The sequence below is a fragment of the Chanos chanos genome, chromosome 4 (genome assembly GCF_902362185.1).
Source record: "Chanos chanos chromosome 4, fChaCha1.1, whole genome shotgun sequence".
NCBI classification, from domain to species: domain Eukaryota; kingdom Metazoa; phylum Chordata; class Actinopteri; order Gonorynchiformes; family Chanidae; genus Chanos; species Chanos chanos.
This window is the reverse complement of record NC_044498.1, coordinates 36,028,536-36,042,181: the sequence shown is the minus strand read 5'-3', so window position 1 is coordinate 36,042,181 and position 13,646 is coordinate 36,028,536. Positions and strand designations below refer to the sequence as shown.

General features: G+C 41.7%; 1 protein-coding gene across 2 annotated transcripts in view; it reads right to left on the bottom strand.

Moving 5' to 3' along the window:
* Positions 1–4,842: 4,842 nt before the first annotated feature.
* Positions 4,843–13,646, bottom strand: part of adgra1b (adhesion G protein-coupled receptor A1b) — a 105,880-nt gene continuing 97,076 nt past the window's right edge. For both annotated transcript variants that reach the window (XM_030771436.1, XM_030771437.1), the window contains 3 exons: positions 11,618–11,766; positions 6,680–6,775; positions 4,843–6,222 (listed from right to left, as the gene is read on the bottom strand). In XM_030771436.1, the coding sequence (XP_030627296.1) occupies positions 4,869–6,222; positions 6,680–6,775; positions 11,618–11,766 (1,599 nt within the window). In that variant the 3' untranslated portion in view covers positions 4,843–4,868. The remainder of the gene's footprint in view (positions 6,223–6,679; positions 6,776–11,617; positions 11,767–13,646) is intronic.

The following is a 13,646-nucleotide window of genomic DNA, read 5'->3' as shown; positions in this document are numbered from 1 at the left end:
CTCTCTTGATTTAGGAGGACTGAGTTACTGGTCAAAAAAACGATGAGGAGTTTTTACCAGCCTTACTCTGAAGGTGAAGGTTTAATGTAGCCAGTCCTACAACCATGCTGCAATCCACCCTCAAAGCATTTCAGTTGACATACGCTGCCCCGTTTCAATATGAAAAAGTTTCAATAAGAAGTGTCAGTAAGAATAACCTTCACCTCATTACACAGCTACAGACTGATCAGTGTTAAAAGACTGTTTTAATCCTAGCCTGTATTTTATGCAAAAACTACAAAACTGAGGTAAAAACTGACAAAAGTGATACCTTAGGGGATAATTATATATCACACCCATTTTATATTCTCGTTGTAATGCCAGCATTCATCAGTGGCTACTTTTCAGGTGTTTAAACCGCTTTTGGGGCAAAAGATTTTTTTGTATAGGCTTCTAACAATAATTTAGAAAAAGAAAATTGTCAGATCATTACTTAGACCTACTCAACCACAAAAACTACCAAAACCTACCCTTGTTACCAAGGAAGACAGATTGCTGAACACGAAGCTTTGTGTTGCTTAAACATAACCAAACTACCAGTAAACTAATGGTTTATGTCAAGGAAACCATTGTAATGATTTTTTCTTATTTAACTGAAAAGTAACAGAAAATATAACATTACTCAAAAATAATTAAAAAAACGTGTTCCCAAACTTTTGTCAGGTATTGTTAGATAGATTTAACTGCTTGAGCTGATCTAGGGACAGTCATAGGTGGCACACAACCAACATGGGTTTATCACCACCGTCATCATCAGCATCAGCATCATCACCACCACCATCATCATCATCATCATCATCAACATCAACATCATCATCATCAACAACAACAACTCACTAAACACTTACGATCATATGCATAGTGGCATAAAACAATATGTCACAGGACATTGAAATATCAAGATGTGGACACTAAGATGATGAATAACACTATGTGTTACAGAGATTTAACTAAAACAATGAACTGTCGTTTGACTGCATGTGACTGCTGCTGTTCTGGGCACAGTGCATAGACTTCATCATGTCTAATGCTATGGCTATGCTTGAGCTTCCCCTCACATGACCCAACTGATGTACTTCCAAAACAAGTCTAATTAAATAAGAACTAATTACACACAAGAGTGACTCTCTAGAACACAAGGTCACCATATGCAGCTCTTCCCTGTCTCTTTCCTATTTTCTCCGAGCATTAAAGTTTGCTGCTGGTTTTTATTGGCTGGAAGTTACTGGAATAATCTGATAATGTGGAGGGTAGGGTGAAGGCTTGGCCTTGTGTAAAAAACACTCAGCTGCATAGCAAATGTGTCATGGTATTTTCATGGCTTGTCATGGCCCAGTGGCATTTATGATGGTCTTAAGACACACACACACACACACACACACACACACACACACACACACACACACACACACACACAAATACACAAACACACACTCAAACACACACACTGGCAGCTGTGTTAGCTATTTGTATGACCCCCTGCAGTTTCTCCTGAAGACATCTCCATCTCATCCTCTTCTGCTGTCAGGAGATATGAAATACTGAGTAGTCACACGTGCATGCGCGCGCAGACACACACACACACACACACACACACACAGACACACACACACACAGAGATGCCTGTCTCCTCCATTGCTGTTGTGGAGTCAAAATACTATATGAGGTATGAAGCACAAACATGCACACGTGCGCGCATGTGCACACACACACACAAACACACACACACACACACACACACACACACACACACACACGCACACACACAAACCTATCTGTCTCTTTAACTGCTGTCAAAGGGTATAATATACTGAACACCCACTCACAAACACACTCACATTCATCTCCCCTGCTGTCAAACAATATAATATACTGTACATATCACACAGAGACACACAAGCAAAGCACACAAACACTCACACATCAATACAACCACATGCACATACTGAGTCCTCTGTTAATTCGATGGTGAAAAAATACATTTATTGGAGTCCATGATAATGTAGAAAAAGGTTTTTGTGAAGGGGTGGACTTTGGACTTGGTTACAGCTCTCAGTGTGTTAGCTGTTTCAACGCTGAGGCCAAATATGGCACACAACACACAGGTCCATGGCTCCTTGCATGACATCGTGGATCTTGTTGTGACATCACAGATTGTGTTGTGACATCACACATTCTATTGTGAATGCCACTATTACATCGAATCTTGCTATAACAAATCACATCCTGCTATGCTGGCATTTAGGAAAAGGACAGATTAGAACAACGTGGATAGAATGTTCTGGAAAAGAAGAGTAGAAGGGAAGAGACAGGGTTGTGGTATGACATCACTCTGAGCTGTAGATCCAGATTAAAACGAGCCCCCACTTTGTCCAACCATACCAAAATACTGTTGCTTTACCTTTCATTCCTGCCAGACAAATCAAATGATCTGATAACAGTGGTTTGAGCTGAAATAGAGACTGGACTTGATGGACAGATATTAAGTGCCATGTTGATTAGGATAAGAGGTAAGTTGCATGGTAATGTTATTGCCAAAATAAACACACACACACACAGACACACAAAAAAAACTATATACCCTCAATGTTACAGAGCTTGATGAAGTAGAATGTGGTAAAAAATAATGACAGCAAACCTAATATCCAATTTATGACTCTAATGAAACATATCTGCAATACATAATCCATCTACTGCTCTCATAAAACTAGCATGGGTCTCATTCTGCCTGCAGGGGGTTGTCTATACTATTTTAGGATCTCTTTTTTCATGCATAACACAGACACACACACAGACACACACACAGACACACATACACACACACACACACACACACACAAACTTAACTTGCTGTGGCACGATGTTCTTTTGCTAGCTTGACTAAGAACAATTAAAGACAAATCCTACGGGCAGAATTACCCAGAACAGCTTTGAAATCCAACTTGAGAGTATTAAAATCCATTTGAGGGTTGAAATGACATACAACTAATACAGTTATGTCATGGTATCATTTTTTTCTCCTTGAAACTTAACAAAATATAATTCTGAGAGTAAGGATATATGTTTAAAGACATACTGTATTGTTCAGTGTGATATTTATGTTTTGTTTTTCATATCACAGCATAATAGCTTATAAACCCCAGTTCTGATAGCATCTCACAGTGCTTTGCATACTCAAAAATCTGCAGCAACCTAAAATAACGCAATAAAAACATACACAAATAAATGTCTAAACTCAGATACTGAGTATTAAAAGTGAGGGACAGAGGGACAGCTTTCCCCCGGTGATATGATCTTTTATCTGTTAGACATTACAGTTCTCTTAAATATTCTAACTCTTCTCAAGTTAACAGAAATAATTCTAGTGGGAAAAATGAAAATGAAAAGGATTGATGGCTTGCATAAAGAAGAATAGAAAGAAAAGAAATGAAGTGAAACTCAACTAACTTTTCTGACAAACAGGTAGTCAGATGTGTTTTAAAGACATTCTAACCGCATTTCAGTCACACATACACGCTTTTAAACCTTCGTCTTTCTCAATGTCACATGAAACTCCTTCCATCTTGTTCCTGTTTTGTTTTTTTTTTCCCTTGCAGAGAGGAAACACTGCAACATAAGATTTGACTGAGTTAAAATGAGATAAGCAAGTGAACTAGATAAGTGAGTCAGAATTTAAACCAAAATTGATTTTAGGAATGGTATTTCTTCACTTCTTTCCTTTTTCTTTTTTGTTCTCTTTTCTGTTTGTTTTGTTTTGTTTTTTTTGTTTGTTTTCTTTTTTTAAAACTTGGTGTTTGTGCCTGGAGGACATTTGCAAAATACACAGCACACAGTCACACACATTAAGCATTGCATGCTAGTTTCATTAAAATAAGAGGCGTGGTTAAAAAAATCACTGAGCTCATTGATGAACCTTCTCTGCTAGTCAATAGGATAGGCTGTGTTGTTTTATTCAATGATGTGTGGTTTTGTGAGGACTAATTGGGTCTTCTCACTAATGGGACACAATAATAATTATGGCAATTGTCCTTCTAGCACCAGAGGTTAACACACTGGATATATGACTGTTGTACAATGTTCTCATGACAACAGGACAATGCGACACCATAGAGATAGGACAGTTGGTACAGGTTTGTTCTAGAACAATCAAAGAGAGAGATAATATCTCTTTTAAATCTTTTACTTTGAACACTGTTTAGGCTCAACAGAACTCAGGTTAAAGCAGATCATTTTGTATATTACTAAGTTTTCTCTAGTTGTTATTCACAGTATATAGTAAGTACGCTCCGTAGAATGGTGAAAACACAGATGAATTGAAATTGCTGGTGTGTCTGTCTTGCACAAGGACACTGACTGTCTCTACAGACTCTGTTTACAAGTTGGACATGACTTCAAGAGCTTATTCTTATGAATTATTCAGTTTTTACTGATGTTGATTTGACTGACACAAATACCCTTAACATACACTCCTGCACACACTCACTCACACACACACACACACACGCACGCACACACACACACACACACACACACACTGGAACCTGTTATTGTGTGTGGTAAAAAGCAGATAAAGGTACTTTGGGGTAGGGGGCACACAGGAGATGGGTTGTAGTGACTCCAATTCCACTGCTAAAATCAAAGCAGATTTTCATTCATCAGAGAAAACTGTAGTGCCACGACTAGGATATGATTATTCTGTACAGTGAACAATGTAACAGTGAAAAAAAGGCATGATAGTAATAAAAAATAAGTCCCATATCTCCAACGTTTGAATTTATATTTTGTATCCTAGAGGTTTAGGGGGGGTCGAGAGAGTGGGAGCCCTTAAACTACACGGTAGTTTCGTTTCTCCAGGGTCCAGTGCGTATATTCCCCGTGCTGTCTGAGGGATAGAGAGGACCCTCGTGAAGGCCGCTCTTCAGAATCCCATTCTGATTGGGTGGATTCTGAGGGTAAGACTGTCTACGCGGGTGCATCTCCAAGTGGCTACGGTGCGTTGGCCCCACCAACTCATCCTCTGCCAACTTCCCACATCCACAAAGGAAAGTGCCAGCCTCGCCCGTCTCTGGCTGGCAGACGGTGGGGAAGAGGTCGGCCTTGGCGCAGCACACGTGCCGATGACAGAGCACGTGGCAGGAGCCCGGGGGCTCGTGGCAACAGGAGTGGTGCCCCTCGTGCGCCAGGTGGCAGATGTGCCCTTGCCGTTCGTGAACGCTTAGCGGGCTGTTTGTGCGAGAGCTGTGTACGCTCCCTCCGTCCACGCTGGAGGGGAGGTGGTAGGTGAACTCCCGTTCTCCGCCCGAAGGGCCCCGATGTCGGCCGAAGTGCCGCGATTTAGTCCTGCCGCCCTTGAGGCAGCGGTGGAGGTGAACGGCCGGCCGATACCCCTCCGGGTCGGCGTGGAGCAGTACGTGGGCCGGCGGCGTGTCGTCCTCCAGAAGCTGTTGACTGTGTAAAGCAGAGCAACACGGTGCTACGGGAGACAAACAGGTGACGTGATTTTGAGCCACCTGCAAGTTGCTCAGCTTACAGTGGCCTGTAGGACCGTGGGAATGCCCCAGCAAAGCTTTCCCCGGGCACGAAGAGTCTAAGTGACAGTGGGTATGCCCATGCCCAGGAGTATCTCCGTTCACATTGACCTTAGGCCGGGCATGGGCCTGGGCAGAGCAGGCGTTGGCACGGCGACCAGGACAACAGGAACACCAGCAGTGCCAGACGTCGTCTCTCTTGGCACAGTGATGAATCAACACAAACAGGCCCAGAGTGACAGAAAACGCTCCATACAAACAACTGAAAATCATGTCCAAGAAATGGCCTTGCGATACAGCCAGTGCCCCAAAGGTCCATGTGGCGATGAAGAGGAAGAGTGTGAAGGCAGCTGTCCTCAGCTGGGCTTTTAAGGAGTGTTCATTGGCCAGCAGAGAAGGGTTGATGAGGCCTGGGCAGCCCCCGTGACAGTGTCCCACGTCGGACGTGGCCCCCGGCTCCCCCTGGTGGCAGTGAGCTACGTCCGTGGATGCTAATCTCTGCTGCTCCTCCGTTAATGCCTTAAGCTCATACTTCCTCTCCGGGTGCTTTCGCAACTGGATGAAGGTGCACAGGAAGTAGACACAGGTTACTATGACGATTAACGCCACAGGTCCATAGAAGGCTCCCAAGCTGGGCTCCCATGCCATCCAGCAACTGCAAATGCAAAAGTACTAGAGTTAGCCACCTAGCTCAGCACCAACAGGCTAGATGTCACACAGGATCTGTGGCATTACTCTTACTGGAGAGGATAACACAATTAGCTCAGGTTGAAAGGAGAGAAAATGGCCTTGTTCAGCTCGTTTGTGAGAGAAATGAAAAAGCATTAGCCAGTGAGGCTTGTGGGTTTGTTCCTAAGCAAACCATAATGAAACCGTGAACATGAACGCTAAGCTTAAAATCACAGAGAGAGAAAGAGAATTAGTACCGCAGAGGAAAATTTCATTAGCCAGAAACACATAAGAAAATGGACCTGCTTAACACAGTTACGCAACACGTGAAAATAAAACTTTTCCATTGAAGCTTGTGTGTTTATTCGAGAGCAGATAGAGACAGTTTCAGAAACAGACGGAATGAAATGGACGGTGTAAATTCTGGAGATGCCAATACTCACTAAGGTGTATTTTCTCTGCTCCCATAGTTCTCTATGTTGGTGGCTGCTGTGATTCCACAGATGATGAAGGGCACTCCTCCACTGACTAAATAAAATCTACACACACACATACACGCACACACACACACAGAGAGAGAGAGAGAGAGAGAGAATATTGTTTATGACAGTCATCTTTTACTGCACTGAGAATAAGAGATATATAATGGAAAGGGGAAGAATCTCAGTTGGCGTGGTTGAGTCAGAGAGAAACAGACAAAAAACACATCACATAAACTTCATTACCCGCCACAGGAGCACGCACTGAGATATGATGTATGACTCTGATTAGTGTTTTACACATATATCTGACTCACAGATGTAAAACAAAATGCCTGAGAACACGCTCTGAGTCACCTAAGCATCTTTAGTCAGCTTGAGCTATAGTTCTTCTCCTTCCAAACAATAGCATTAGATAAAACAGAGGAAGAAACTGAGAGAGGAATACGTGCTAGGACACACTGTCAGTACTATGTCAGCAATACTATGAGCAGAGCAGCCGACTACTGCTGAAAAAAATATCACGTATCTTTCTCTCTCTCTCTCTCTCTCTCTCTCTCTGTCTCTCTTACTCACACACACACACACACACACACACACACACACACACACACACACACACACAAATGGCTCCATGCAGGTGACTCAGACATATCACTGGATGGTTCATAGACAGAGCAAAACTGACTCAGAGAGAGAGAGAGAGAGAGAGACAGAGACAGAGATGAAACAATAGCTCCAGAAGAGTGGTAGAGGCAGATTCAGCTGTTAAAGCCAGCAGTCTGTTCTGCTACTGTTATAGTTAAATAGTTCACCAGCTCAGCGGCATAACTGAAATAACATTTCTTCCTTTCTCTTTCTCCCTCTCTCTGGCTTTTCCCTTCATTCTCTCCTCGATTCCTCTTTTACTCTCTCAATCCTTTTTTATGTGCTCTTCTTCTCTCTGCCCCTCTCCTTCCCACTCGCCCCCCCCCCTTTTCAGCACACCCCCTGAAATTCAATTACTGTCATGATGTTTAATCTCTTCTCCTCTCTTCTCCTCTCCCCTCCTCTCTTTTCCTCTCCCCTCCTCACCTCTACTCTCCTGTCCCCTCTTCTCCTCTCCTCTGGAGTCCAGACACCTCATAACCACTCTTCAGTGACACAGGTATTAATGATGGAATTGCTGAGTGTGTGTTAGAGTGTTTTATAGCCATTTCTAATCCCATCCCCGAATGCCAGTCCAGTCCTGAACACCACACACACACACACAAACGCATGCATGCGCGCGCACACACACACACACACACACCACTTTTATTACAGCCCATTCACACTCATTCAGAACTGTACACCTGGGGCCACTGCTTCTGAGCGGCAATTCAGACAAACTCATCAGCTGTTACAGACAGACAGCAAGTACACCTATACTCAAATGTACCTCGTCCCTCTCCCCTGTCCTTTCCTATCCTTTCCTTTACCGCTCTCTCTCTCTCTCTCTCCTCTCTGGAGCAGTCCGGTCAAACCCAATAGGCACAGAATATATTTAAATCATTGTTTGAAAAATGGTGAATGTGGGCCACAGCCTGAGGGATAACTCTGAAATACTGAATGTGTGGTAGGCTTCACAGACATCAGAATAAATAAACAAACACAAACACACCACACAGCATCAACTCCATAGTCATCCAACCAAAATTTCCTATTTTCCCCTCACAAAAAAGGTATGACAAACCAGTTATAATTGACTATGTATTAATAACCCAGAGAGATTCAAATTTGAACGTGTCTCAAATAAAATGTTACATAGGTCTCTACTATCCTGCATTTATTTATATAGTAACAATCATTCAAAAAGAAAGTTTAAACTGCTTTTGAGAGATAAAGAAACCAACATATATACTTACAACATACACGTACCCATGTTTTTGTGTGTGTATTGTGTATGTGCTTGTGTGTGCTTGTGTGTGTGTGTGTGTGTGTGTGTGTGAGCGTGTGCGCATGCATGTGTGTGCATGTGTATGTGTGTGTGTGTGTGTGGCAGCACAGGACAGCCTGGTGTAAATGGTTATGTGGCTAAAACGTTGCTTTAGCTGACAGGCCAATAGGCTGCTGTCACAGAGAATATGCGGGCGCGTGTGAGGACTGAAGATGGGACAGGGTGGAGCGCCGGTTGTACGCAGGCCTAGCGTTTAGGCTCAGAGAGTGAAATTGATTTGTCTCTGAACGGCCGTTTTTTTTCTCCGGGCCGGGCGGCAGGCATTAGAGTCAATCACAGAGGATCAGCACAGCAAGTGCATTCCCAATAGAGCCTGCTGCACTAACATCTCTTACAAAACACGTCACAAACGTAAGAGACAGACACACAGGGACTCAGGGACAAATCTCTGCATCCAGCCAACGGGAGAGACAGCGAGAAGTGAAGCTCCACGCGGTGAAAGGCCAGTCTACGAGAGTGACTGCTTCTGGAGAGCAGTGTGGGGTGTGTAGAGGAGATATGGGGAGGGTATGTGGAGATAGCGAGCTCAGAAGAGTGCTGTTGGAGCCTTTATTCATTTTAAAGAGATAGAGAAATATTCAGAGGGCTGTCTGAACTAAGCTGTCTCTGCTCCACATTGAGATGCCTACATGACTCAAACTTGTCTTGCCCCATTTTTGCCAGAGACTGACATAGAGAAGTGCACATAAGTTTGGAGAAAACGATTTCCTCGGGAAAAATACATTTTTAAAAAACAGCCTTTTGTAATGTGTTTTAATTTACAAGAGGCCATTACAGTTTACAATTAGAGGTCAAATATGATTAAAGGGCTATCACAATGTGAAATATGAGCCAAAATTAGGGGGTTTTTTTTCTATAGGAGTAAAGCATTGAATGTATGTTAAGCACAAACTGAAGGACCATGACATAATTAAGGACGAGCAGTCATGATCTCAGCCTTGTCCCTATGAATCTTCATCTCTAAACTTGAAGGCAAAATACAAACACACCACACCAATACGCTAAGGATGATGTGTCAGATACTGAATTAATCTTAATTTTACTGTGATTTTAACTTAAAATGACAGAAAATGTCCTTATGACATTGACACAGCAAAACAGTCTCTCTCTCTCTCTCTCTCTCTCTCTCTAACACACACACACACAGCTCTGACAGTTTTTCTGAGGATTTCCGGAAATTGAGTTATATAGCTCAGTCACAATCCGCAAATAGCATACCCAGCACCCCAGAGCCAAGAGGAATATGTCCCAAAGCCGATCCTCTTAAACACGCTAAAAAAAGAATAAGAAAAAATAGAGATAGAGGAAAAAAACAGGCGGCAACATATAATCAGGGGCAAGGGGTTTATGAAGATGAGAAGTAAACTTCATCAACCTGCCTGATAAACAGATAAAAGACTTGTGAATGTGAAATCTTCCTGCTCAGAGACATCACACACACACACACACTTGGGGTAATTAATTTCAATGTGTGGGTGGCATAAGCAGATTTTTCACTCTCTGCTGCATGAAGACACTATGCTATATCCTTAAAACAGAATAACATTATGAATAACTGTTGATTAAGATATTACAACAACTCAGCTAATTAGTTCTCACATTATAATGGCACAGATAATAGCAGGCTGGCAACTGAACTCGAGAACTTAAATATAACATGTTAAGCATTTGCATATGTCTCTGAGAATAAGCACAAAACAGAATTATAGTGGTTGAGAAGAATGGTGTATTATTTTCCATTTACCTTAAAAGACAAAAAAGGAAATATTTTGACAATAGCATAGCCAGTTACCCTATAATGGCCTGTCTAACTCTACTAGAGGACACCTGACTAAAAAACCCACTCAGTTTCTGGGACATATCAGCCAGGAGAAAAAAAAAACCCCACATTGTCAGTGTGAATTCAAACCGAGGCACTTCTCTGACCTATTTTCTACTTAACGTGATTGAAAACGATTCCACCCAAAACTTCCAACCTTGTGTCGGCCCATTTAAAAATAAATGCACCCACAAGGTGCTGAACATCCTTGTTTTATCAAAATTTGAAAATTGATTAAAAAAAAAAAATAGATACCATTCAGCTACCACGGCAAAAAAGAGAGTGTGATGTGTTTATGGTCTTAACTAAAACAAAAAAAAGCGTGGCCTGAGGCAAGAGCCTGTTTTACATGTAAAGCATTGGAGCATAACATTGTAGAGGAGTAGCAGCATTATAGCTCAGTTGCCTGAACACAAGTAAATCACTATAGCAACTTACATTTTCTCCCAGGGTGGGCGATTCACAAGTGTATCTATTTATTTATTTACTTATTTATTTTAAATCTAAAACACAACAGCAGCTGTGAGCAGGTTTGTATCAGAGCTTGTTAGCAAAATGCTAATAGCAGGTTAATGTGAAGGCTTAGCATCACCTGTCCTAATCAACAGAACATTCAAAAAACTAAAAAGAAAACATCGATATATGCTCCCATCAAGTTCATTTAAACATTGCTCTTTAAGTAACGTATACATAGTTATAGATATACTTACAGCTTGGCTTTATCCAGGCTAAAACTAACTCAGGTGTGATATCCATCAGAATGACTTGAAAGTGAAGAAGTTTGCTTTGGGTTTTCTGTATGCATATGACATATGATTCATCCTGTTGTAGTAGTTTGTAGTAGTTTAAATGAGAATTTACATGAGAGGTATCATAGTGAAGTATTTAGATGAACAGATTAAAGAAGCTGATTGGATAAAGAAATATTAGCATGTCATCAAAATCCATTCTATGAAAACAGACACCAAGACATCAACCCTCAGAATGCTGATCTAAAAAAAAAGAGGCAATTATTAGCAGTTTAGGTCATGAACATTCCACCATATACTGTTCCATTTTAGAACATTGCCCAATGTCATAAAACATTCCAGAACACAGTTTTTACCTGAGCATGGGCTGTCTGGGTGAGTGGGGGGGTGGGTCTCCATCCTGAGCTTGCTGGGGTTTTTTGGTCACCTGTTTGTAGATGTTCCGTGCCGTGACTCCAAGCCACAGCATTGTGGACAAAGAGGAGTAATGTAGCACAACACCAACCTAAAAGACATCACCGAAACAGAACAAAGGTCAGGAAATGTGTTCAACAGTAATCTGTCTTTCTTTCAGAGTAAGGCTTTCAGGTGTCGCTGCTCATTCTCAGATGTGTTTCATCTGCAGACCTTATTCACTTCCCCAGAACACTGTGGCTCTTCATACTTAATGTAGCGACTGACAGATTAGTGAGAGGATAAATGGATGCACTCATACCTCTCACAGTTTCCAGAAATAACTAGAATACAGTACCTGCAATGTGCATCTGTTAGTTAGCTGTAGTATTTCTCTTTTATTATACAGAAAATATATTATTATGTTAATATTCATGCTTTTGTTTGTGAGAGAGCCAGACAGAAAGGGAGAGAGAGAAGGGAGAGAGAGAGAGAGAGAGAGAGAGAGAGGAGTAGCTTGTGTGTTATGTTGGATTTTCTATGGTTCCTCTGTGTTCGGTCAGCTGTCATGCAAACCAACTGAAATCAAAGGCAACATCTCTGCACTGCCTGCATAGCATAAACGACCCCCCCCCCCCCAGGGGACTAAAATATTAGCCTTGGAGTCCAGACTTTAATTCAAAGTGAGTTTGCTCTGAAACTGAGAGCATTCTGTGAGGACATTAACTTGGACTGAGGCAAGGACCTATCACCATACCACGCAGGAGCAACGAAAAGAACTTGAAATTGGGTGGGAAGGTGTGAGATACAGATTTTGTCCATTGAACATCATTCAAATTTCTCAATAAGCTATTGGTCACCAAACTTCATTTTTATGTTATTATTCTCAAATCAAGTTATTATTCCTGGTATTATGTTCTCAGACAGCTGCAGCAGAGATGCAAAGATCACCAAATGTAGATTTAATCTAATCCAATCCAAAGGAAAGCTTTTGATAAAAAGCTTTGATCAAGTCACAGGTGGTTTATTTGTTTGGCAAGTCCTCACAGTTGTGAGTAAAACTCTTTTGTTTCTTTGTGCTGTAAAATATTAATGACCACAGGAACAAGACAACTACAACAAAAACACTTCAACTCACAAGCAAACAAAAGTGCACCCCAGGGAAGCATAAATAAGACAGCTACTAAGAGACACAGGACAGTTTGGGAAAGAAAGAGAGAAAAAGAGAGAGGGAGAGAGAGAGAGAGAGAGAAAGAGAGAGAGAGAGAAAGAGAGAGAGAGAGAGAGATTTCCTTAGTGTCTCTTTTATTTAGTGACAAAGCCTTGAGAGAGTTTATGTATTTAAAAGGTGGAATTAAACAATAAAAGACTGATTCAACATAACACCATCACATTTGTCAGAATCAAAAATACAACCCTCAACCTGCCAAGTGCCAAAAGACATCCAATGAATAAGTCCCTGATTAGATTCCAGGAAGGGCACTCAGAAAGAAGAAAGAGAAGAAGAACAAGAGAGGATGAGAAGAGAAAGAGATAAAGGGAGAAAGACATGAAATATTTAAAAAAAAAAAAAAAACGTAAGAGAGATAAATAGGCTTAAGAGCTCCACGAAAGCTAATGCTGAGACAAGGGAATGCTGGATCTCGGCTACCCAGAAAGAGTGTCTCCTCGCTGGGATGTGTGACCAGCAACACCGGAGATGATCACTAGCTGTCTAAAACACAGAGATCCAGCACAAACGCTTGGAATAAACCCACTGCTATAGGACCCCTGCTCCTTGCAGAGGGACAATGATCCGGAATTCTGCTGGAAGGCTGAGGCTTCCGTCACTGATCCGACAGCATAAACAAATGTGTATCCAATGCTCTGAGCATCACAAGTAGAACGGGGGATTGATTCAGTCCTTTTGATGAATTTTCCTATCCATACACCCATATACACAGAGTGTATCATTTAAATATTGTCATTTGTTGTTTAAATATTGCTTTATAC